This window comes from Rhinichthys klamathensis, unplaced genomic scaffold, assembly GCF_029890125.1.
Source record: "Rhinichthys klamathensis goyatoka isolate OS25496 unplaced genomic scaffold, OSU_Roscu_1.1 h1tg000727l_1, whole genome shotgun sequence".
Taxonomy (NCBI): Eukaryota; Metazoa; Chordata; class Actinopteri; order Cypriniformes; family Leuciscidae; genus Rhinichthys; species Rhinichthys klamathensis.
The window spans coordinates 1,029,754-1,057,427 of NW_026607141.1; the positions used below are offsets into that span (position 1 = coordinate 1,029,754).

The following is a 27,674-nucleotide window of genomic DNA, read 5'->3' on the forward strand; positions in this document are numbered from 1 at the left end:
TCCTCCGTGGGCGTGTCAGATTAACGCGTAATGAAGTGTAATGAGCTGGGGAAAAAAATTCTGACAGCACTCTCTTTTCATACAGATTACATAAACTGAGAATATTTGTTTTTTATATAAATTACTTCATTGAAAAGAAGAGAATTCAAGCTTCATAAAGAAAAATCTCTCGTGCCTGTATGACAAGTATTTGCAGAGTTAGAGTTAATTTTTCGGACGTGTTTCAGAATGGACTGCACTGACAGAGAGAAGGCAAAACTCGCATCATGTTTATTTTTCTTTATTTGACAAAAAGCACAAAACTTTGTTTTTATTGTGAGTATGCAGAAAAATAATAGACAATTATCCCAGTTGTGCAAGTGGGGCACGTTGTAACACTGTTAATGTGCCCCTGTTAGAACTGTGCTATTCTATTCTATACTTTTATGAATTCAATTGAGAAAACATGAGAAAAATTTAAAGACTGAGAGTCAATGTTCAGAAATTATGAATTATTATTATTATGTTTTGAACTGTATAGCTGTGTTTTCCGGTGTGTTTGTTCACAAAGTCAAACATTTGTTTATTTTTAATTATAAAAAAAAAAAAAAAACATTATTTTATATGAAAAAGTTCATAATTGTATTTTATTGAGAAAATATTTTAGTTTGTCTTGTATATGTTTTTATTAGATCAGATAACATTTTAAGTTGTCATATGGTCATGTTACAATTTGCCCCTCACGTGTTACGATGTACCTAAATTATGGGGCATGTTGTCACATTTCACTTCCATTCTTTCGGGGGGTATATCAAGAAAAAACTATACACTGTATTAATAAAACAAAACCACAAAATTGTAGCCTACTAGACATGTGGGAAATTAATGTGGGGAAAAAGAAATACTCTAAATCCTCAGTAGATTTACACAAACTAAGAAAGTCAAAAAGTGTTAAGGGCCGTACACACCTGGACGAATATCGGCGCGCGTTATTCGCCAGCGTTTTTCAACGCGTTTTTTGTGTTCACACCCAAGCGATTTTCGCTGACGATGAGCCGAGTGAACATGCAAATTCATTCCCTGACATTAGATGGCGCTTAATGTAAACAGAAATAGTCCTATTTTGTAGTCGCTGTCGCGTTTGTCATATAGTTCTTTATGTTCCGACACCAACGAGACCAGCAGCTCTACATTCATCTTGCCTTGCATCTTCCTCGTCTTATTTCTTCCTGGCAGTGTAGACCAGCCTTTCTCAAAGTGGGTGCCGCGGCACACTGGGGTGCCCCCTGACTTTGTCAGGGGTGCCGCCAAAAAATTACGTAGGCTAAAAATATATATATATATATATATATATGAATTTACATAAATACATTCTTCTTCTTTTTAAACATATGAACGTATTAATAAAATTGTAAATTCATTTTAGATAAATATATATATATAAAATTAACCATAAAAATCCGTCTCACAAGACCGAAGCAAGACACACACACAACTTGACGCAAGTGACGCAACCTATAGCAACAACACCGACCGCGCGAACGCGCGTCACACAGCAACTGCAGGCTCTGACAAACACATACAAACTATACTATACTTCTGCATAACGTGTCTCTTTTTACAACAAAAATGTGAATTCTGCCGGTATTCAGACAGTCCCATGCATACAGATACAAATCCGGCCTACAATCGCCTACGTAGGCGAAATTTGTTTGACATATGATGTTTTATAAACAAAGTTCGGGAGGAGCACGTTCAAATAATCATTCCAATCAACTTGTCATCAAACAATTACCATGTCTACCCTATCAGCACGAAAGGAAGCATATAAATATTCACTCTGTCAACTCACCTAACATTCCTTGACAGTTTCAGCATCCCTCCACCACCCCGACTCCTCACTCTTGGCTTATCTTATTTATTTATTTCACAGCCAGGAATACGGGGGGGGTGCTTTGGGTTCGGGCCGAATACCTAACTCGGAGCCCTCTCCTTGGACAGCACGCCAAATACGCATTTATTCTATCTGACTTATTTGTAAGTGTGAACTCGTGAATTCTAATCGTAAACACAGCCATGTTGAAGCCTGCAGTAATGTTTTTCATTGATGTTATGGCAGTCCACTCTGCTTATTGTTTATCGAGAATCTTGCACTCCTGTTTGTCATTGTGCACGAAACTTCATGCCAATAAATCATCAGAAATATTGCGGACTTGTGCGCGTCTCAAGAGCACTCTTTACGCTCGTGCTAATGCCTGTTAGTTGTCCGTGGATTTGCCTATATTTGGCGCTGAAAATGGAAACGTCTTTAGACATGGAAAATCGATTTTACAATCGATTCAATGAACGTTTATGTCTCAAAAATCTTTCACAAATTTTTTCACAAAAGTGATAGCCCTGTAAAGTTGTTATTATTATTGTTATTGTTATTTACAGTTCGTATTATGCTCTGTTCATTACTGTTCTGTCTAAATAAACAGGACATTTGCATTTACATTTGGGTTATGCAGTGTTTTTAATTTATATTTTACACTGGGGTGCCTTGAGATTTTATGCACTTTTGAAAGGTGCCCCGACTGAAAAAAGTTTGAGAAAGGCTGGTGTAGACCATAGACAGTATAAGAAGTGGACAGAGCCATCTAATTGGAACTCAGTTGAGACAGTTGAAGCCCATTTTTAGCGATTTTTGAGCACTTCCGTTCCTGACGCGCAGACTCAAACCGACTCAAACTAAGCTTGATGACGTGAGCAACCTGTCTGACAGACGTACATCTTCTAGTAGCTGTGTGTGAAAATTGCCAACGTTAATCTTGCAGAGACGGGGAACTTGAGCAAAGAGTTCTTTGGCGTGAGTGAGCAGTAATTATTAATTTGTATAGTATTTATTTTAAAATCTGCTTCTCCCTTGACGGGACGTCCCCCCGATTGCCTGCGAGCTTCTCCTCCTGTCTGTACAGTAATTTCTGTACAGCGCGACAGAGAGTCGAGTGGTTATGACGCAATCGTTAGCCTATTTTTACAAAAACTGTTTCCACAGGGCCATAATGTAACATAGAAGGTAATGGAGCCCTTTATACATTGTCGTGTTTTCTTTAGTCTTTAAACGCCTCAGATGTAAAGTTATTCGCTGTCAAAGTGACGCCAAAATGAATGGGAGTCAATGGAAATGCTAACGCAAGTGAAGTTCTGCTACAAGATGGCGGGACCCGGCCGGCTTCAACTTCCGGTCGATGGATTACCCCCTTGGTGTAGACGCTACTTGGCGTATATCTTCTTCGCCGTTACGTATGTGTGCTCGGCAAGACCGTTTTGTGTTTGAGCGCCCCCAAGTTGTGTTTTACTTTAACTTCAGAAGCTCCAGACACGTGAGCAAAAGCGCCAATCTCATTGGTCGGATAGTTTTTGACGCGGTGCGTCAAACCAAAAAACCGAACCCGAGGCGGTTTTTAAAAAATGACGCTTTCACGCGTGGCGTTTTTCGCGTCTGTGTGCACACTCACATTGGCGCCCTTTGTTTAGTCAAGAGGCGTTAAACGTCGGCAATATCGCGCACAAAATTCGTCCCGGTGTGAACAGGCCTTTATGCTGTACCCCGCTCTCCCCTACTCAATCTTGCTGGAGTTTATTTATGTTTCTCAATCATGCTCTTCACGCACACAGTAACTGAAATTTAAAACTGTTATAAGAAAAGGCTCAATAAACTGTTGCATAGATATGATACACAAAGCATCAATATCTCTTCCTCTTGTTTTCTGAGCTTTTCAATGCGAAGTGCTGTGCGCTGTGAGCCAATGTTGCCTCAAGCGCATCATTCTGCGCGCGGGATGCGCATAGGCGCTTTACCACTCTGTATTCGCGCCTTAATTCTTTTGCGCAATGAAAATTAAGATTATTAATGGTCTTTCTTACTCTGTCCTATCTATCAAATGTTGTTGCCTCATGAAAAAGCTGCTCTATACTAGGGTTGGGCATCTAAGGTATAATGCCGATCCGATATGCATCTCGATACAAAGTATCCGATCCGATATATTAACGATACATGTGTGGCATGTTGCGATGCAATACGATACGATTCACAGTCATATCACGATACGATGCGATACTTCAGCACTAGCTAATTAGATCAAGTTTATGTGGGGATGTGAAAGAGGATGCGGTGCCATTGAATGAGTTTGATTTCTTGTAAAATCCATAGTGTTTCCAAACTTTAGATTTAAAACTCAGTGGAGGATAAATTATCTCGGCATCCGACATGTTTGTTTTGCTTACTCCTCGCGCTTCCCGACAACTACCTTTGGGCGCATCACTGGCTTCATCCGCGCAGCTGATACATTGAGTTGTAGTGTACACATCCGCAAGTCCGTTGCTTAGGCCTACTTTATGTAGGTCGATTAAATTATGTGCCAAAAACAAGTTGACAACACTTGTTAATAAATAAAGAAATACATTCTGTATTAAAAGGATAAGCTGTATCTCGCAAAAACCGATGCATCTCGATTTGCTTCCAAAATTTCATTCATCCTCTGCTGCTCTACCGATGCACTCGCATCGTGCACGCGCATGACCGCGTATCGATACATATCGGTTAATCTTCCCATCCCTACTCTATACATTTAAAATAAATGTCTTTTCATTTTATAGTATATGTAAATACATTTATTTGTTTTTCATCAATGTATTTTATAATAATAGAAAAAGCAATGTTTAGCATTTTACCTTTCATTTGTTCCAAACTAATTTGTTTTCCACTATAATAACATTTGCTACTGAATTATCCTCTAACCTTATTTATAATAGCATTTTAATAAAACGAGAGAACGTTTTGAACATTTTCATCTCATTTTAACAAAACCGTGATAATATTTGATAAATCGTGAAAATTTTGGTCACTATAATCGTGATATGTTTTCATTACATAAACATTATATCCCTAGTGTGAATCAATCCAGGGTGTTTTCCAGCCTATGGCGTGAGACACTGATGGTCTCCTGGATCACTGTGACCCTACAAGCGATTTGGAGATGGATGTCAGATAAAAAAAAAAAAAACCTTAAATAGACCATCTGAAAAAATAATATTGGTAATGGCATTTATTGGCCGATCTCTAACATTAATGCATCGAAATAATAATTGTATAGCAGTTACATTCTTTCTGTTATTACATCATGGTTCACCTTTGTGTCTTTCCCTTTACATTTCTATATATTTTTTTTGTTTTACTGAAAATGAACCTTTCCTTACTTTCATTTTAGACCTGATGGAAGACAATGAGGAGAGGGAAGAACTGAGTGAAGCAGAGGAGAAACAACATCATGTCAAAACTGGTGAAAAATCTTTGAGTCGCTCACAGACTGAAAGTAATTTATTGAAAAGAGGCAAAAAAAAATCTTTCACCTGCTGTCAGTGTGGGAAGAGTTACAGAGTAAAAGGAGTCCTTAGGGATCACATGAAAATCCACACTGGAGAGAAGCCGTACAAATGTGATCAGTGTGGGAAGAGTTACACATTAAAAGGAACCTTTAGGGAACACCTGAAAATCCACACTGGAGAGAAGCCGTACTCATGTGATCAGTGTGGGATGAGTTTCACAAAAAACGGATCCCTTAAGGAACACATGACAATCCACACTGGAGAGAAGCCGCACACGTGTGATCAGTGTGGGAAGAGTTTCAGAAAAGCATACACTTTGAAAATACACCTGCGTTGTCATTCTGGAGAAAGACCGTTTACCTGTGATCAGTGTGGTAAAAGATTTTTTAGGAGAGATGCGCTGAAGGACCACATGAAAGTTCACACACAGGAGAAGCCTTACACGTGTCCTTTGTGTGGAAAGAGTTTTAGTCAGATGAGTTCTCTAAATGTACACCAGAAAAGACACAATGGTGTGAAGGATCACATGTGCTTTGATTGTGGGAAGACTTTTGTTAGAGATGCTGAACTAAAGCTGCACCAAAGAACTCACACTAGAGGAAAACCTTACAAGTGTTCATACTGTGACAAGAGATTCAGATCTTCAGTTTATCTGAAAAGACATGAGAGGATCCACACTGGAGTGAAACCTTACAAGTGTTCACACTGTGACAAGAGTTTCACTGACTCAGGATCTCTGAAATCACATGAGAGGATCCACACTGGAGTGAAACCGTATCACTGCCCTCCGTGTGGGAAGAGTTTCACTCATTCATGTTCTCTAGTCAAACATACAAAAAACAAATGTTTGAAATCAAGAAATCATGTCTGAATTCATCTTCGGATCCATCACATTCAAAATGCAACACTGTGTCCTCACCAAACAATAAAACTAAGCTGTCAAATCTATCTCTTCTACAACCCGAATTCCGGAAAAGTTGGGACGTTTTTTAAATTTGAATAAAATGAAAACTATAAGACTTTCAAATCACATGAGCCAATATTTTATTCACAATAGAACATAGATAACATAACAAATGTTTAAACTGAGAAATTTTACACTTTTATCTCATTTCAAATTTGATGCCTGCTACAGGTCTCAAAATAGTTGGGACGGGGGCAGATTCAACAAATGGTTGAAAAAGCAAAAAAATTAGAAAGGATTCAGGTGGGAGAACATCTAGCAACTAATTAAGTTCATTTATATCAGGTCTGTAACATGATTAGCTATAAAAGGGATGTCTTAGAGAGGTAGAGTCTCTCAGAAGTAAAGATGGGCAGAGGCTCTCCAATCTGTGAAAGAGTGCGTAAAAAGATTGTGGAACACTTTAAAAACAATGTGCCTCAACGTCAAATTGCAAAGGCTTTGCAAATCTCATCATCTACAGTGCACAACATCATCAAAAGATTCAGAGAAACTGGAGAAATCTCTGTGCATAAGGGACAAGGCCGAAGACCTTTATTGGATGCCCGTGGTCTTCGGGCCCTCAGACGACACTGCATCACTCATCAGCATGATTGTGTGAATGACATTACTAAATGGGCCCAGGAATACTTCCAGAAACCACTGTCGGTAAACACAATCCGCCGTGCCATCTGCAGATGCCAACTAAAGCTCTATCATGCAAAAAGGAAGCCATATGCAGAGGCGGACAGAGTACAGAGCTTTGTTACTTGAGTAAAAGTACAGATACCCCTTGCTAAATTTTACTCAAGTACAAGTAAAAGTACTACATTCAGATGTCTACTTAAGTACTAAAGTACTTGTTTTTAAAAGTACTTGAGTATCAAGAGTACAAGAGTAAATTTTCTAAATATTGCATTACTAATCTACTGCCACAGTGCTTACATTTATGCACAGAAACGTCCTACATGGAGTTATGAAAAATGTTAATGTTAATACCTTGGAGAATGTAAAAGGAATTGAAAGTAAAATCAAGTCATTTTCATCTTTTTACCATGTTGCTTTATTTAATTAAATTAAATGTATGGGGGGTCCCATCTTAAATGCGGGGACAACACACACACACACACACACACACACCACATGTAAGGGTGGCGCTGCCAATAAAGCACCTAAAAGCTGTCACAAAGAACCGGCAAAAGGAATGATTATGAATATGTAAAATATAGCAAGGAGATATTTTAATTGTTTATTAATAAACACTTGTTAATAAACAAGTGTTTTCTTTGTCAGTGTCGGCTAAGATGAAGTTGACGATGCTGACTCGCGATCTTCAGTAGTGAACGCGCCAGAGAGAAATGCACATTTCATACGGATTACATAAGCAGAGAGCAGTCTGTAGTCTGTTTTCTTTCGTTTTGAATTTTTCTGTTTAAAAGTAGACATGTCTGTGAGAGGCAAGTAGGCTACCTTATACACTGAGTTTCGGTTCATTTATGAGACGAGATCCAGTTCACGTGCCGGCGCCTCCGTTTCTTATCTATCGTCTGCTATTTACTTCTTATTTATTAAACCCAGGCAATTGGTTGATGAAACATTGATTAAAATTAAGATACAATTAATGCAAAACGAAATTCAGGTTAAAGAAAGGTTTTGTGTTTTCTGTTTGATGTCTCTGTGAAAGTTTTAAAGCATTTTGTATGCCGCTTTCAGAGCGCTCACGTCCTTAACGGAGAACACGTCCATAACATTGTTTTTTCCTCATAAATGCAAACCCGAAAAATAAAATAAAACAAAATTAATATTTTATGTACTGTGGAGACTGAGCGCCAACCCTTCTTCATTCGCTGGGTAGTAGCCTACTTTGGTTTGCGCAGTGTAATTCATATAATCAGTAAAAATATATTTTGCCTCCTAAAGTTTTTTTTTTAAGAAATCAGAAATCCCTCGTGGCTACGCCACTGCCACATCTGTGTTAAACACACCACATACTCAAGAACATCAAACCAAATGCTTGGCTTACATTAATGTGTAATATAAAATCTGACCATGGAGTTGACTTTGGCGGAAAGCTGGAAGTGATTGCTGATAGGCTGTCCCAATCAGTGGCGCCTGCACAATCCAATCACGTTTGAGAGGGAAACAACAAATTGAGGGTTTCCGAGATTTTTCTTTTTCTTTTTACTTTTTTTTTTTTTTACTCGGGTACTCACGGTTATGGATAGAAATGTATTGGAGTAAAGAGTACAATATTTGCCTCTCAAATGTACTTGAGTAAAGTCATAAGTACTCCCCAAAAATGATACTCGAGTAAAGTACAGATCCCTCAAAATTGTACTTAAGTACTGTACTCAAGTAAATGTACTCCGTTACTGTCCGGCTCTGGCCATATGTGAACATGGTCCAGAAGCGCCGTCGTGTCCTGTGGGCCAAGGCTAATTTAAAATGGACTATTTCAAAGTGGAAAAGTATTCTATGATCCGACGAGTCCAAATTTGACATTCTTGTTGGAAATCACGGACGCCGTGTCCTCCGGGCAAAAGAAGAGGGAGACCTTCCATCGTGTTATCAGCGTTCAGTTCAAAAGCCAGCATCTCTGATGGTATGGGGGTGAATAAGTGCATACGGTATGGGCAGCTTGCATGTTTTGGAAGGCACTATGAATGCTGAAAGCTATATAAAGGTTTTAGAGCAACATATGCTCCCCTCCAGATGACGTCTATTTCAGGGAAGGCCTTGTGTATTTCAGCAGGACAATGCAAAACCACATACTGCAGCTATTACAACTGCATGGCTACATCGTAGAAGAGTCCGGGTGTTGAATTGGCCTGCCTGCAGTCCAGATCTTTCACCTATAGAGAACATTTGGCGCATCATTAAACGAAAAATGCGTCAAAGACGACCACGAACACTTCAGCAGCTGGAAACCTATATAAGGCAAGAATGGGACCAAATTCCAACACCAAAACTCCAGACACTCATAAATCGATGCCCAGACGTCTTCAAACTGTTTTGAAAAGAAGAGGAGATGTTACACCATGGTAAACGTGCCCCCGTCCCAACTATTTTGAGACCTGTAGCAGGCATCAAATTTGAAATGGGCTCATTTATTGGATAAAAGTGTAAATTTTCTCAGTTTAAACATTTGTTATGTTATCTATGTTCTATTGTGAATAAAATATTGGCTCATGTGATTTGAAAGTCGTATAGTTTTCATTTTATTCAAATTTAAAAAACGTCCCAACTTTTCCGGAATTCGGGTTGTATATAAATCTGCCCAAACCAGCCACAACAAGTGACAGGACAATGAAACATTCAAAGTTATTACAGTGAACAGAGTCCCTCTTTACCGAGATCAACATGAGTTTCTCCCAAATCAACAATATCTAAGAAGTTCTTGTATAAATGTTTACTTCATGATATAATACCAAATCATGCTTTATTATGATTTTTGTATTTTGATCTATTTATATTTAAACATTTTATAAAGTGAACGGGAGTGGATTCTTATGCTCCATCGCCTTCCCTTTGGCTTCTTATTATATCCTTTTACTCCATGTTTAATTAGCATTTATTAATCAGTATAATCTTTTATGCAGTGATTCAATAGACTGCAATGTTTGTAGAATGTGCTTCGTCGATCTGTAAAAAAACGCGAATTGCTTGTTAACTGCAGATTACTGGTTACTACAGTGCGCATAAAACCACGGTGGCGAGCAGGACGAGGCCGAGGGCCGTGAGAGAGCAGCGCGAGGCCGATGGCGGGATCACTGATGAGCGACACCAGTGAGGCGCACCGGTCTCGTATCTTTCACGGAGGAGTGGAAGCTTAAAAGGAGGAGCGACGACAGTGAAGGTTGAGAGAGGCCAGGACTGGATTTTATTTGATGTTTTTGTCAAATTTTTTGTCTTTACTTTCATTTTTGTATTTGTTTATTTTTTTATTAAAATTATTGATTGTTCGCCGTTTCCCGCCTCCTTCTTGCCATAACATCTAACCTTGTTAGAGAACCACATTTGAGATTAGATTTGGATCTTCATTTAAGACAGCTTTATTGGGTATACATATGATACACTGATGCAAGTCAGTAACAAATTTAACTCATTTAATTGTAGAAATCTGGAAGCCATAGAAAGAATACATTTATTACAAGCTTAATATTTTGTTTACCTTCATTCACTTTAAAAGTATTATCATTGTTAGGCATTCACAGCAGTCATATATCATTAAAATTCATGTCTAATTGTTGAAACCTGGAAGCCACAGAGATCACACATCATTACTTTATAAATTTTGTAATTAAAGACTATATATATATATATATAATTAAATGATTAATTTTCTCTTTATTCATTAAGATGCATTATATCAGCATAGTGCATGGCAGTCACAGTCATTCAAGTTTTATTATAATTGGTCAAACTTGAAAGCCAACATCAATATTGTTTACTTTCTTTAGACATTATACAATATCACTCAATACACAACGCCTACTATTAAATACTATTACACATTTGCTGGTGGAAATGCCGTGGAGTCCTGCCTGTCGTGACATTCCCTACTCTGCCTTCTCTTAAAAATAGCATTTTATCAAGGTAAAATCTGCATATAGTTCCCAACAAAAGTATTGCCTCTCCTTCATTGATATCCTATTGAAAAATACAATTTTAAAACATGTTTTTTTTTTATTTAGCTAAAGGTTGCAGACCCATTTAACTTGAAGATTTTACAGTTTGTTACCCATGTGTTTTGGATTTGTTTTGTTTCTTGAGGTATCTTGCTTTCCTGGCTATGTCTGCATTCTTTTTTGTTAAGTGTTCATTTATATACATTCGTCCCTTTGAGTTTGCAACCTTGTTTTAACAACACCGTCTTGTTTTTCCTGTTGACAAATCTCAGAATGACTGCTGGTCTGTCGTTGTTGGTCCTTCTTGGTAGAGGATGGCATGCTTCAATGCAATCCAGGTCCAGCCCTAGACAAGCTCCTCACAATGATGTGCGTTTACCTGATAGACGTGGTGGAGTTTAAAGTAGCACTACGATTTTTCATAGAACTGTACTGCTACCGTAGCACGCCTCCTTTACTTGTTCAGCCAGAGCTTCTCATCCATTTTATTTTTGAAGTTGAGGTTTATATTTGAAGTTTATTAATCACATAGGCTGTATCACTGTTTTCCATTCACAAATTGAAGACCTCTTTAAATGATAATTAAGACGTTTGTTAAATCATTTAAGATATTTAAGACATTGTATTAGCACTTGTGCTCCTAAATACATTTTACAGTTTGCACACATCTATTTTTGGTTGCAAATGCGAGTGGAATGCTCACACTTTCGAGCCCTTTGTTCAAGTTAAGAGAATAACTGATTGATTGATTCAGTCGTCTGACTCATTCAGATCACTAGATCATTGAACTCCACAGAAGAAAATCAGACCAACTATCCCTTTAAATATAATTTACCATTGCACTGATGCATTAACGCTTTCTGATACTTGTTTCCATTATCATTTATTTGTAACATTTCCAGACGCCTTGGAAACCACAATGAGGAGGAAGATATGCTTTAATAAAGAATAAGATATTTTTAACAATTCCTACAATATACATTTCTCCATACAGCACAAAAAAATCCAAACAATACTTCAAAATATACAGTAGAAGTGTTTTAAACTTTGATATAATATTGATATGATGATTTGTAAATTGACATTGATTTGCAAAGCATACAGAAGAACTCTTTTAACACCTACTCAGTGTAACATTGACAAAGGTTGTTTAAGTTCACCATCTTTTGACCACATGGGAGAATCTAGGATTAATAATTGAGGAACTGATGATGATTGACTGTTTTCTGTCTGTTTCCTCATTTTCTGTTCAACTTTCATGGATCTGAAGTGATCAACCAATACAGCAACAGTAGCCACGCCCACCAGAACACAGAGGACCAATCGGATCACAGCTTCAGTAAAACTACAACACTGGACAGAGTCTGAGAGAAAAAAACAAAAGAAAACAAAAAACAACCATTAGTGCGCTCAATACCTCATAAAAGGTCGTAATATGCTTGCACCAAAAGCAAAATATATAAAAATATCAATAGCAAAATGTTATGGTGTTTTCCTAAATAAAGCCTCACTGCCTGGGAATTACCATATCACGCATTGATACCTGAATATGGTTGACAAAGTTGACTGATATCCAGATGTGTGGTCTGGTTTCTGACAGGATTGTTGATCACACAGCTGTATGTGTTTTTATCCTGATATTCCACCTCCAGAGGTAGAGAGAGACTGATGCTGAGATCACACACACTGATGCTGGACAATACACTGATTCCTTTGTACCAGGACAGAGTCACATCACTCACATTCAACACTGAACACACCAGTGAACATCTGGACTCTGATGATCTTGATGATGATGAACATTGTGAAGAGTTACTGATAATCTCAGGTACAGGCAAAGGAGATGGAAAAGATGTGGAAGATGAGGGAAGTTCGATGAGGTGAGACTCGTCTCGATCACTCGGAGTTTGACTCTCCTCGTTTTGTGTGATTATAGTGATGATGACAGGTGTTGAAAGTGAAACAGCTGCTTTCAAACAAAAATCAACAATTGAAAGAGACACAACAAAATTTATGAAAGTAAGAGAAATAAAGGGTAAAAGACAATGTGGCAGTGATATTTAACTCACCATCTACAATAATCATGAATATTTCCCGCAAGGTTCTTCTAGAGCTGCTGATAGAAACTGTATAATATCCAGAGTCACTGAATCTGGTGTTTGTGATGGTCAGAGATCCAGTCGGATGCAGTTTCAGTCTGTCTCTGAATCTCTCATCTGCATCAGGATACATATAAATACTGTGTTCATTGTAATGTTTCTTATTTCAGTAATGAAACATTTGTATAACAGAACTTGTCTTTTATTATCTTTTCAGATCGTGAGCAGGAACAGCAACAACACATCCACTTCACTACTACCTCGTGGTCTGCACACTCTGCAGTCAAGTGTAATACTACTGACACCTAGTGGTTAGTTTCTGTACTCACAACTACACTATCACTACACATAAACTTCAGCAATACATGATTTATCAGATCCAAACTTCCATGTTATGTGATCATTTCTCTGAATGCTAATAACATCAGTGTGTAGAGTGACAGAATCTCCCTCCATCACCGATATTATCTCCATCCGCTTCCACATCTGCAATATATTTATATAAAAAGAGTCGATGGGTAAAAACGGTTCAAATGTTTAAAAAAAGGAAGTGATCATCAAAAGGAATTGTTTTATTCTTATTTCCAGAATTAATATGATCTTAGTTACCATAATTGTTCACTGCATGTTCATAAATCTGAGAACACAAATTCTAGATAGCATGAAAGCAAAGAGAGATTCCAGATGGCCAAGAGATTCATCAATGCACTTGCAAAACGCATTTATTAGAAGCAGAATAACTAATAATAATGATAATAATAATTTAAAAATACACTCACATGAACGCATATAAAATAAGTCAACAAGCTCCACAGAAACATTTTTGAAAGACTGGATTTAGAAGAGCACAAAAATATATCTGATAACCCTCTTATTGTTACGAGAAGGTTTTCACTGAAAATTACCACACGTTTAGAAGAACTGGGTTCACAACAGTCTCTGATTTGCAGAGTATAATCAGACTGAAGGTTTAATCTCAGGTTATCATCATTATCACTCACACACTGCAACTGAAACTAAAGTAGCCACTTCTTGTTCTGAGCAACTTTCAAAAACAACAATGAAAGATCTTGCGTTACTATTACTACTTTCACTATTGGCTCATTTCACCATGGTGAAATTAACCAATGTTGCACTGTATTTTATTTGATCATTTGAAAGATACAGAGATTGAAAAATAAAAAGTTTATGTGGTTGAGAGATGTATATGTGCTCCTTTGCCTCATGCATATTATCAATGGCCAACTCCCTAGAAATTTAATATTTATATTTTACATTATAAATGGGAATAATATAGTATATATTTTTTCTTTGTAGAAATACGTTTTTCTCACATAGCAAAAAATGCTGCCACTTCCAGCTCAACACACAAATGTTACAATATTAGTTCCTGAAATATTCATGATATTTCAGAGGGCGTGTTCTTGAGACATGCAAACGAATGGAACTTAAAATATTGATGCACACGCCTCAAATCACAACTTTTTAACCCTCTGGGGTCCTTCATTTCAGAGTCACACTCAGGACCTTCGGGTCCAAATGGGCCGGAAGGGTGGGATTAATATTTATTAAAAAAAAATCATCATTTTTTTTTACTTGTTTTTTATAATATATTTTCTTTTCTTTTTTTGGTGTTTTGAGATAATTTCATGATTTATAATTAATATTTATGCAATCATTATGACCCATTTTTTCCCATTGAATATAATATAATATTTTTTTATATATATAATTTTTTTTTTTTTTATTTATTAAAGCTGTATTTCATTTTAGAGTCAAGTCTAGGCCTCATGAAAGCAATTTTTGAAATGAGATGGATGCCATCTGGTGGATACACTGAGCATTTTTATCACGCAATAGCACATTTTTACCACTAGTGGATTTACAGCTCTCTGTAGAAAGGCTTGCGAATTCTAGTGATTTTTGCACATATTTGCCAATTTTTTTTCAGTTTGTTGATTTTAAAATATAATAACAGATTCTCAAAGACTATTTTTGTCTTTTTTTTTGTTTGTTTGGTTGGTTTAAATGGTAATTTGAAGTGCCAGTTTTACTTTATAATACAGATTATTATAAATATATAATACAGTGTGTGTGTGTGTGTGTGTGTGTGTCTGTTTTGCACTCTTGATGTTTTAAAGATTCACCCCTTCACTGTTGAGTCCTTTTTTTCTGCATCCTGGCTGATTTGTAGATTGTATGCACAAAAAAACTCTTGTGTTTTCATATTTTTGACAATTTCCCATTCATTTCCTATGGGGGTCATTTTTGACCAAAGAGCAGAAGTGTGACGGCCACTTAGCATGCTTGGATCATGACGTCAATATTTTTTGTGTGTTCACATACCTAATACCATAAAAGTCACCTAGTTTTGTAACATTCCGATGAAGCTGTGATTTTTAAAAATTCAAAACAGATTTATGTAATCTGAATTTATTAGTGTGTATGTGTATAAAAGTGTTTGTGTGTGTGTGTGTGTGTGTGTGTGTGTGGATGTGTCTGTTTTGCACTCTTGATTCACCCCTTCACTGTTGTGTGCTTTTTTTCTGGATCGTGGCTGATTTGTAGATTGTACACAAAAAAAAACTCTGTATTGTCACATTTTTGCCAATTTCCCATTCATTTCCTATGCGGGACCCGAAGGTCCTGAGTGTGACTATTTTTTTTACAGCCACTTAGACTATTCAAATCCTGTCCCCAATTTTTTTGGGTGTTCATATACCAAGTACCAACAAAGTCACCAAATTTCGGACCATTCCGATGAAGCTATGATTTTTTACATTTTTTTATTTAAATGCTTCGGGTCCATTTGGGCCGAAGGACCGATTGATTATTTTAAAAAGGTAATAAAAGATTCAATGTTCACATAGTGCTCTCCTGTGTTCTAACAGACACACGGTAGAAAGGAACATGGTTAAGGCCCCATCCACACTACTGCGTTTTAGTTTAGAAACGGATAATTAAAACGAATACGATCTCCGTCCACACCAGCGTTTTAGCTGCGTATTAGAATTGATCTCCGTCCACACCAGCGTTTTAGCTGCGTATTAGAATTGATCTCCGTCCACATTAAAACGACTGAAAACGCGGATCACGTGACCATTCACCAACACTGGGCATGCGCGTGCCGTTGTAAACACAACTTCATTGATAAAATTATCCCACCATGCTCTGGGTTAACCCCAAACCGACGCTCCATGTACGGTCAACGCCGCCGCTGCACACGGGAATTGTCACAGATCGCTCGAAAAATAGCTTGACTCCGGCGCATGTAGGCAGTTATAGCGTTGTAAAATGCAGAATTTACTTGTACAACAGCTGCTAGCAAAGATATACGCCATGACTGATGACACCCAATCATAGAGCCGAGCGTGAGCCTCGTTTCTAAAGTCCTTCGTTTTGACCCGTCTACACTAAAACGCCCTCCGGAGATTCAAAAAGAAAAAGGGATCGGCAGCGTTTCTAAACTTCTCCGTTTTGGGTCTCCGTTTTTGCCGTTTTAGTGTGGACGGGAGGTGCAAACGTAGCAAAAGGTCTCCGTTTTTAAACGAAAACGCAGTAGTGTGGACGGGGCCTAAGATACAGCAATACAGTCCAGCAATATAGTCCTTTTATGCGAAACCATAGAGCTTTATCTACAGATCAAGTATAATAATAGTAACAGTGAATCATCTTGGAGAGAGTTTCATCATGTTGACTGTCGTAACCGAACGCAACGCGCTGTTTGAACGCTGAATGGAGAATGAATGACAGACAGCCGCAGCAGACGGAAAAGTTTGCGTGAACTTGAATTTAATGACGTAAAAATTTATTTGATTGTTTTTGTTGATTGATTTCATAAATCAGATTTATTACTTTGTGCTAAACTACAACGAGTAAAATCATTTCCCGGAATCGATCGATTCCAACCATTGCATTTTGAACCTTTGGTAGGCTATCTACTCTCAATTCCCAACGCCTCGGAATCGATTCTTTTTGGACTCGATCCCCAGCCCTATCATTCAGATGCGATGCTTCTTTACTGTTGCTTTGAAAAGTGTATTGCGAGAACTCTCTCTGAACTGCACGCGCGGCGCGCACACACACACACACACACGTCCAGCTACAATAATCATATTAATTTGAAACAGCAACCCAGAATATGTGTCACAAGCATTGATTAAAACAATGATGACAATAATCACATAAAAAAACAAAACAAAAAAAACCGACTTAAATTCTGGACCTTTGGCAGTGAGGGGGGGTTCGTTCGAACCACCCGAACCCCCCCTGCCTACGGGCTTGAATGCACATAATGGATTACATAATCAGAGAGTAGCCTATTTCTTTTCGTTTTGAATTATTTCGTTTAAAGACATTTCAAACTTTGTGTATTTGATGTATTTCTCATATCTGTGAGGCATATGAGTTTCAGTTAGGTGTTAGGATGAGATGCGCTCCAGTTAACGTGCAATGCAAGTGACTGGGCGGGTGCTTATATTGTCTGCTATATTTGCTTCTTATTTATTCAATCCAGGCAATGGTTGATGAAAAATTGATTAAAATTAAGATACAATTTATCCAAAACGTAATTCACTTTAAAGAAAGGTTTTCTACAAAACAAAACTTAGGTTAATGAAGTGGTCAAAATCATGCCTGACCCACTCCATGTCTCTCGATATATTGACAATCAACATAGATGGAAAAAAAATAACATTATAATATTTTAACAAATATGAAACTAAATGTGCTTTTTTTAATGGCTACAACAGTATAGTAGGCCTACAGACTCTCTCATGGGCGTCATATAAGGGGGGAAAAGTGAGGACAATTCCAAGGGCCCCTGACTGACAGGGGCCCCAACAAATAAGTAAAAACTAGTTTAAAAAACCATCATCGTTGAGTATATTTCAAATAATAATAAAATGAATGATGTCTTTGATTTTACTCAATACAAGTTAAATATCCCCATTGACCAAAAAGTAAACATTCATATTGACCGACCACCCCCCTGTATCTGCATGAAATGGTTTGGTCCTGCCTTAGCGTGCGCGGTCTTTAGTTGCAGACAGTCAGTCGATGCGCCAGTTACAAAGAGACCACAATGTTGCATTGTTAAAAGAAAAACTGGTTTTCAAAAAAGGAAAGAGAAAAAAGAGAGGTAAGACAAAAGAAAGGGTGTCAATCTGTAACCCAGTTTTTCCCCAAGAAAGGTGGGTAGCCTTTAGTCTGTGAGTTGTCTATAGTGAAATAAGCTAGCTAGCTACAGGCTAGTGTTAGCCTACATTTCTTTAACATTTAATTAGTGCAGTGAAACGTTTAGCAAGATATTCATATTAAATCATTGTCCATGCCTCTTTTAGCAGACTTAACAGATGAGTCAGCAGCACCCCAGTCTCCCCATAACTGCACCCCTCCCAGTCCCAGTGAAGAAGGTGAGCAACACTGTGTTAATGACTTTTTTCTCTGACTGTCTCTCTTGCTCTTTTTACCATAACAAAAAAGTAAATTAAATATTTATTAATGACAAATTATTTTCTCACATAATGACCATTATGACATAAATAAAAAAACAACCTCCTGTCTGTACTGGATGCAGTTAGAAACAGTTAATGATGTTAATTTATTTTAATTGAAAAGTTAATATATATTTAGTTTTTAGTTTTTTTTTATTATCTGTCATTACTTTTACAATAAAAATACATTTGAGACTGTCACCCCTAAAATCCACTGGATCCGTCTACGGCGCAGAACGTCAGCGCCACGTTTTTGATGCGTCGCTAGCTCGGCGTCAAAGTCCACTGGAAGCGTATCAGACGCGTTTCAGCAGCGGAGCGTTGGTGACTTCTTCATTTTTCCACAGGGTGTTTTATTTAGAAAATCGACCTGATCCTCTATGCCGTTCTGTGTCTGACTTCCTGCCCGGTACGATGTGCTCTGCGAAAAAAGACCTGCTACCTATTCTCTGCGGAGCGGAGCGGAGAGACGCTTCTGGGACGCTTCTGAGACGCGCTGCGTCCGCAGCTGGTGGACTCACGGTGCGTGTCCACTACAGCGGCAAAACTCCGCGCAGTGCTGCTGGCAACGCTGTAACTTCCCCGCTTTGGGGTGTGTCTGTTGCGAGTGTGTTTAATCTAAGTTTTTTTCAACACACGGACAGTATAATCATCAGCGATGCAAGCGATTACATTTAGAAATAGACAAGCTTTGTTTCCAAATGCGCCACCAAGCAAAGATCCTTTAAATTTTATAAACTTTTACAAATCCAGCCAATATAATCATAATGAACACATCCAAAATAAAATCTTTAACATATATATAAAAACTGCAAAGCGTCTAATTTGTAAACAAAATTATTTACGCACTAAATCCAGCATTAACTCCGGCACAATTTGCATATTTTTAAACTCTCAAAACAGACGTCACATCCCGAACCTCACAGCAATTGGCTGCCGACTGCGTTTTTCGTTTGATATTTGCATAAAGTCGAGAACTGCCTAACCTTTTGACGCTCTCGGTCGCTCTCAACGCTTTTTCCAATCCGCTGTCAATCCCAAAATGCAATGCGCGAGTGTGAAGCTCGACTTCCATAGGAATGAATTGAAAACGCACGCTTCACTCCGCTCGCACCGTGCCAGTGGACACGCACAGTTAGGAGCATTGACTATAATGGCCGCGATTAGCTCCGGCATCCGCGACGCTGACGTTCCGCGCCGTAGACGGATCCAGTGGATTTTAGGGGTAAAGGACTGCCTTAAGGACATTTTTATGGTGGCTTTTAGTAAATATTGTGCTAGTACTAGTATTGAACTACAAGAAAAACAGTTGCAAGCCTTTGATTAGAGTTATGTTATGCTTTTGATGGGACAGTTAGGTCCTAGAGATGTGGTGACAACAGCTGCACAGAGGGGTCCAATTAGGTTTTTTTTTGTCATGGGGCCCAAAATTCCTGGTGGCTTCCCTGTACTCTCTATTTCAGTCCCTCCAGAAAAACGCGATTATGCGATCGCTGAATTCAATGCATAATCGCATTGAATTCAAATACTCCGCAATTTCGCCGCATAAATTGCTGATTTCCGCGCAAAATATGCGGGGCTTGCATGATTTCATAATCCCCGCATTTTCGTCGCAAAAAAGTCACATACATCTTAGCAGAAAGTTGGAAAATGTTGCGTTTGCTTCACACAAGAGCAGCCGTTTCCCCCTGTTGCCATAGGAACGTTATGAAGTGACGTAATTACGCGACGTGAACATCATCGAAAAGCTGTAAAACAGGAGCACACTTTATTTTTAAATATTTCATTTATTCATTTTTACTTAAGTTGTAGCATATTCCTCTAGTAAAGCTACAGAACTTGTTTGACTCATCAATGTTTTGTAAGTTTGATGTGTTTAAGGTCTTGTAACGTGTTGTGTCGGAAAGAAAAATAGGGATAGCTCACAGCTGAAGTTATTGCAGAGGCCAGACAGACTCACGGAGGCGATTGGCATCTCACAACTTGCACTTTATTCCCAAATCGAACTCGTATAACTGTCTGTCACTCGTTCTACCGTCCACATCGTTACTTAATAAACAAAATAAGATAAAAGAAGTAACATCAAACAGAAATTACCCGCACACATGGGGTGTTCGAGGCGCATGGCACATACATACTGCAGACAGTTCAACAGGGAGCCTGCAGCTCTTAAAGGGGCCACACCTTATTTCCACTCGTTACAATCTGAAATAAAACAAGATGAGAAATTAAATATTCCAGCACTTTCTGTGATGTAGTATGCTTGCTTATCATAGGAAGTAATAAGAAATGACTCTTTACATTAAGGTAGTAGCCTATAGAATCACTTTTATTTTCTCTTTTTCATCAAACCGCAGTTTTTGCAAGTTCCCGCAATTTTTGCAAGTTGCAGGTCCCGCAAAACCTGCTAGCCCCTCCCTAGCGCCGCCCATATAGACAAGACCAGACAAACAAGTCCTCAGAATTAAACGCTAGAATAGACCCCTTTTCAGTTAGTAAACATGGTGGCGTTTTTTGTGGGCGGAGCTTAGGTGGAGGCAGAATGATCCCTCTGGCCGCTTCACTAACGTTAGTTTGCAAGTTTTGTTAGCTTGTTTTTTTGACAATGACTGGAAAAAATCCAATTTTATCTTAATGTGCAAGGTCACTCAATGTCCAGGACCGTGATTGTTATTTGCAAAAGTTAATTTTAATGGACATCCCAGATTGACTGACCCGGCATACACGCTCATTCAATGGATGGACGATCTGACAGGATTAACGTCAATGCTACCTCCGGTTGAGTGGCCTGACTTCTACACCTACCCGATAGAGAAACTGAGGGTAAAGAGAAATTGAGGGCATACATATTTAGATGCCTATAACTGTACTAAATGGTCACAAGACTTGTGTGGTAGCCTACGATCCGCAGTTCTGCCTAGCCAGCACCAAGGCCAGTTGGTTTTAGTGACATTATGGTGCAATTTTAACGTTGTGAATATTTTCTAGAGATAAAAATTCCAGATACAGCATATTCATTTTTTAACTATGTATTTGATTACACTTTCTTAGCAGTTTCTTCAAAAAGTCTAGTCACAATCAATCAAAACAATGTTTACAATCATAGATGATTCACAAATAATCACAATAATAATTTAGAAAACATTATGCGATAAAATTTAAAATTGGAGCCTGTACTCCGTCGATTCTTGCACCCAACAGCACAACAAGATGACATTTAATAACAATAATAATAATTTAAGCTCCTTATTATGTAGCTGAATCTGTGCTGGTTTGTATTGGCCGCCTCCAATTTTCCCTTTGTTTTGCCACCAGCTAGTGCCGTGACGTAACTATGACGTCGGCTCGAAATTGGTCTAAGAGATGGTCTAAGTGTGCATCACATCTTCCTTCCACCACGGCCACGATGCAAAAAATCTATTACAATTCTATTCCACCAGGCGTCTTTATGCTCTAAAAGTGTTGTTTGTAGAATGGTGCACTGTTGCAGATATCGACCCCACGAGCTGTCCCGTGTCGGATGTTTTACATTTCCTGCAGCACAGGTAGACTACCTACCAAATAGTTAGTCTAGGGGTAGTCGATGCCACGTAAATTCTTAGTTCGCCCATGTAGAGATCGAATATTCAAACCGTTTCTCCAATTTGGTTTTATTGTTTTTCCATTTGACAGATTAGAACACAAGGTGATGAAAACAAAAATAAAAAATGTGAAAAAAAATTATGCGAGATATCTTTATTTATGTTAATGAGAAGGGTTGAATATGCGATACATGAACGGTTTCTTCTTTTTTCTGTTTAGGAGGAAAAAAACGAGAAAGTTATCCGAAAGTAAGGTACACTGGTCGTTTTGCGTATTTTTAGCCACAAGTAAACAATCTCATTCCTTTTTTGCTATGGGTTCAATAATTAGATGATCAAATTTACAATAACTGGTAGTAAAACGGTAATTTATATCTACTAGGCCTATATCTTAACTCAAATTATCTGTTTCTACCACAAAATCTAATAATAAAGTGAAATGTCTACTGATGATCCTGTAAGGCTTGTGTTGTTATGCGTCACTCTTAACAGCTACTGTAATGCCTCAACATTTCATATCAATACAGTTCTTGGTTTCACCTCATTCATTATGCTGATGTTTTCAGATCACCTGTGAATTGCTACTTAACGCTCAATGCAATGAGCATTAAGCATTTGCTCCTCCTGCAATTCTCCCCCTAAAACAATTCACCAGTGAAGCTCCTTCCACAAGAATTTACCAATAAATGCTGGAAGATTTTCATCAGTCTTCACTCTTCAAGTGAACAACATCAGGTGTGATCCAGAATCCTGCAGAATGAAACCTGGAGATACTGAAGAACAAAGAGGTTGGTGTTTATTCTTGATTCTTTATTAATGATGCTGAAGAACATTAAGATTATAAAACTTAAAGCAGTCACACAAGCTGTAAAATATATTATTAAGGTAACCAACAACAATCAGGACAGGGAACAATCTGGATCTTTTTGTTTTCAATAAATGTTAAGTGAAAGGAGGTTTGAGAAACGTTCATATTGTCAGCAGCAAGAGGTTAGACAAAGTTTTATCTGAGCTGTTTATTTTATCAAAAGTATAAAAAGTTTATTTCTTTTTATAAGGTTTTTTTTTTTTTTGCAAGGGTTTCAAGCATAAATTTATAGCTACTATTTAACTAATTTCGTCTTGTATAAGTTAATCATAGTTATAGGAGGTGTTTTCTTACAGTAATTTTGGTAACACTGAATTGCACATGAACACATGAATGCAGTCAACGTTTTTTATTGATTATTTTCTTATCTTCCCACCATCCAGCCTGGTCTCAATGTTAATATGTAGGAATTAATAAGTCTAATTTAAAGGTACAAACATACTTTTTTGTACATTTGGATACATGCGGAAACTTTCAGTATGGACATTTTGGCAAGATTTAAATGTAAACACTGGTTGTTATGTTGTGGCTTTTTCTTTCTCACAAACATCATCACTGAGTAAGAGACACTCTGAGTCCAATTTAATAGTTTATAAAGTATTTATTCTCTTGCAAGAGAGATCTTCGTCACCAATACACATTTGTGAGTCAGTGAGGAGAGATAAAGAGAAGCAGTGTCTGTCTTTTTTATATCTTATGTCCTCCAAGGCCTTATTTCTTCCCTCCCCTGACAGGAGAGATATACTTTGTTTTTGTCTATTTCTCCCTGGCCCTGAGAGGTAAATGCCCCCTTAACCCTTTAGGCTATAAAGTACAAATGCACTCAAGATGACCCCTTGACCACCTGCTTTTCCTTACCTCCACTGACTCCCAACCACAGTAAATTATCACCCAAAGGCCCCCTCTCACTACAAGCGAGAGAACAGATGAGGCCATCATTAGGAATCACTGAAATCAGAGTAATAACTGAAAAATTCCATAACAGTTAGAAGGCAGCTGCATGACTCTGAGATGGTGAACAGGATATGGCTGAACTAAACAGTATTTCCACTTGCCGTTGTGCAGCATTAACTACAGTTAAAATGACTGAGTGGATCTCTGTGCTGGTATGAGTGAGTAGAGGCGAAGCTAATTATCATATTTGTGGTTTTGCGCATACTAAATTGAAGCAAGGGTGTATAATTACATTCAAGCTATTTTAAGGCATGAAGATTTTTTTTTCATAGGTAAAAACATTTAAATATGTAATTTTGGTGATCAAAGATGAGTTTTAAGGGATACAATTATTTACTACAGGGAACTTTAAAAATATGTACAGTTATAAAGAAAACACAACAGCACCACAATAATTGATATATTGCAAAAATCAAAAGGGGTTCCAAAAGTAATCCAAATTATGTTGCAACGCAGTGGCATAGAGCAGAATTTAAGCTATTAATCGTTGAAAATCTTATCCTGATTAACTCCGTGAAGGCGCACATTTCTCAAACATACATCAACCTAAACGCGAAATGTGCAATCTGTTACAAAGCAGGTGAGAGCCAATGAACGTTTCTGTAAACCCTAACACTCAAAATAATGAGTTGGTTTTAGTAGGACAAACTTAAATTAAACTAATTAGTTCAGTCAAAATAACTTTTATGAGTATTTAGCACTTTCTTTTTTTTTCAAGTTCACAAAACTGATATATTTTAGGTAAACTGAACTGTTTCATCGTTTTGAGTTTTTAGGGCCCGAGCACCTATATGGTGTGAGGACCCTCTTGGAATTGCTCTGTTTATATGAAATTATTTCTTTTAATTTAGACAAACTCAAGTGTAACAAAAATGTTCAAATTTTTTAAGTTAAATGTATGTATTAATGTACTCTAACATTTCACGCTAAGAACAAACAAAAGTTCAGCTTACTTAAACTTTGAATATTTGAAACTTAAAATATTTTGAGGCAACTGATTTCCTTAAATGTATTGAGTTCTGCCAACTTATTCGGGTTTACAGTGCATCAACTGCCGTAAAATGTTGAGGTGATGTCAATCTTGAGGCACCAAATTTTACTTCATAATGTATACAGGATTTGATGTTTACTGAGAACATAAATAAATAATATAGAAATAAATATTACATGATAAATAATGGTTAAACAGTTACAGAAATGTTATTTTAAGGTTTTAGAGTGTAGTCTTGTTTAACATTATGCAATCCTTAAAAGTGAAATTCATATTAAACTCCATTTAATAAATGCGACTGAAAACATCATTGATATGAGGATTGAATACAATAGAATCAATTTGTGCCAATGCCAAAAATGTAATATTCATAAATAAGAATTTGTACATCTGCTAATTTGTTCATGCAAATAATAATAATTTACGTTTTAGTGCTGTCAGTGTCAATACATCAATATTCTTTGTTTCAGTGTGTGTGGAAATGTAAGTTAATGTACGTGTGGTAGAACCACATTTTATATAGAAATACACACGCATACTCATTGTAGAATCATGTCTCTTCTAATGCTAATTCTAATTGTAAAATTGTGCAAAATTATGCACCCATTGGGTCTCATTCATGAAACACGAGCAGAATGAATTTTTGTGTAAATCGTGTGTAAAGTGGTTCTGGCGTAAATTTTCCTTCGTTTGGTGTCATAATATAATGCCCATAAATAGTTGTTAGTCGGATTTAATGGGCGGGATTTATGGTAATTGAGAATGAACGTGCACGCCCATTTACGACTGATTGGAATTCATTAACACACACATTTCACTATCACATCTGACGTTTACGAAGTATTTGTGAATCAGGAGAATAGTTTTCGGGAAGGTCTCTTTACGCGCAAATCACTCTCATATTTACTCGTATATTTACGAATGTTTCATGAATGAGACCCATTGTATTTTTTGTTTTGTGTTAAGTTTATGTTAGATGGATTTGGTAAAAATTATTTAATAGCTCTCACTACAAAAACATGGGATTTGTTCCCACTAACCAACATTAAAAAAATGGTTTGGAGAATGGAGGGATGGATGAAAATTAATGTTTTTACTTTTCTATTAGACCTAAAGGAAGAGAACAAGGAGAGTGAAGAACTGAGTGAAGAGAAAGAAGAAAAATCTTCGAGTTCCTCACAAACAGCAAGGAATTTTTTGACAAAAAAATCTTTCACCAGCCCTCATTGTGGGAAGAAAAAAAAGTTATGCAAAAAAAGTCGTAAACATCACATGAAAGTTCACACTGGAAAGAAGCTGCACAAATGTGACCAGTGTGGGAAGCGTTTCACACAAAAAGTAAGTCTTACGAGACACAAGCAAATCCACACTGGAGAGAAACTGCACACATGTGATCAATGTGGGAAGAGTTTCACACACAAAGAAACCCTTTATAATCACATGAACATCCACACCGGAGAGAAACCACACATATGTAAGCAGTGCGGGAATAGATTCACACACAAACATTCCCTTAATGAACACATGAAAATCCACACCGGAGAGAAGCCACACACATGTGATCAGTGTGGGAAGAGTTTTGCACAAAAAGGAGCCCTTAATGGACATATGAAAATTCACACCGGAGAGAAGCCGAACACATGTAATCAGTGCGGGAAAAGTTTTGCACGAAAAGGAAACCTTAAGAAACACATGAGAATCCACACTGGAGAGAAGCTATACAAATGTGATCAGTGCGAGAAGAGTTTTGCATATTCAGACAGTCTTAAATTACATCAACGTTGTCATTCAGGAGAAAGACCATTTTATTGTGATCAGTGTGGAAAATTGTTAATTTCAGCATCGGCCCTGAGGAGCCACATGAAAGTTCATTCAAATGAGAAGCCTCACGTGTGTTCTTTGTGTGGAAAGAGTTTTAGGCGGCGGAGTAATTTAACATCACACCAGAAAATACACAGCGGTGTGAAGGATTATATGTGCGTATAGTGGGAAGACTTTTATTAGAAATGTTGAACTCAAAGGGCACCAGAGAATTCACACTGGAGAAAAACCTTACAAGTGTTCACACTGTGACAAGAGATTCATTTGGTCAGGTGAACTGAAAACACATGTGAGGATCCACACCGGAGAGAAGCCTTGTGAATGTGATCAATGTGGGAAGAGTTTCACACATAAAGGAAACCTAGGATTCATATGAAATCCCACACTGGAGAGAATCTGCACACATGTGATCACTGCGGGAACAGTTTCCCAGTAAAATCAAGGCTGATCAGACACCTGAAAATCCACAGAGATAATCCACAGTGATCATTGTGGGATCAGTTTCACACGAAAAGGAGCCCTTAAATTAGAGTGGGCATGAGGACCTGCATACTCAAAATAGAAAGCATAAATCAATTGCTGCAATTGAAAACTCTGCAACTCATGCTGAATGGGTGTAACATGGGAAGCTAAACCACAAAGAATTTACAACAATATACTGCTTGGTAAATTGTACATGCATTTTTACATCATTTTGTGCAGATGTAAGTTATAATAATACATTTTCTTTAGGATGCATTTGGTTGAGGTAATTAACCTGCTAAGTGCTTGAGTTTTGCTCTTCAGGTTCATCTTGACATTATTGACTATGATTGTTTTTTTTGAAACAATCGTATATTTTCTTTTCAAAAACATTGATGATGCATTATTAATAATTAGCAATGTTCATTTCCTCATCATATTTTTGTCAACAGAATGTTTTTTGTTAACAATGTTTAATCATGT

The 27,674-nt window shown here is 37.5% G+C and overlaps 2 protein-coding genes and 1 pseudogene across 3 annotated transcripts in view; 2 read left to right on the top strand and 1 right to left on the bottom strand.

The window, feature by feature from the left end:
• The window catches only part of LOC130077312 (gastrula zinc finger protein XlCGF7.1-like), a 193,038-nt gene extending 186,818 nt beyond the window's left edge, over positions 1-6,220 (top strand). The window contains exon 2 of the mRNA XM_056242516.1: positions 5,232-6,220. Within this exon, the coding sequence (XP_056098491.1) occupies positions 5,237-6,220 (984 nt within the window). The 5' untranslated portion in view covers positions 5,232-5,236. The remainder of the gene's footprint in view (positions 1-5,231) is intronic.
• Positions 1-27,674, bottom strand: part of LOC130077301 (uncharacterized) — a 235,097-nt gene that overhangs the window by 101,267 nt on the left and 106,156 nt on the right. The gene's annotated exons all lie outside the window — the stretch shown is intronic.
• LOC130077313 (gastrula zinc finger protein XlCGF8.2DB-like) lies at positions 26,181-27,145 on the top strand (annotated as a pseudogene).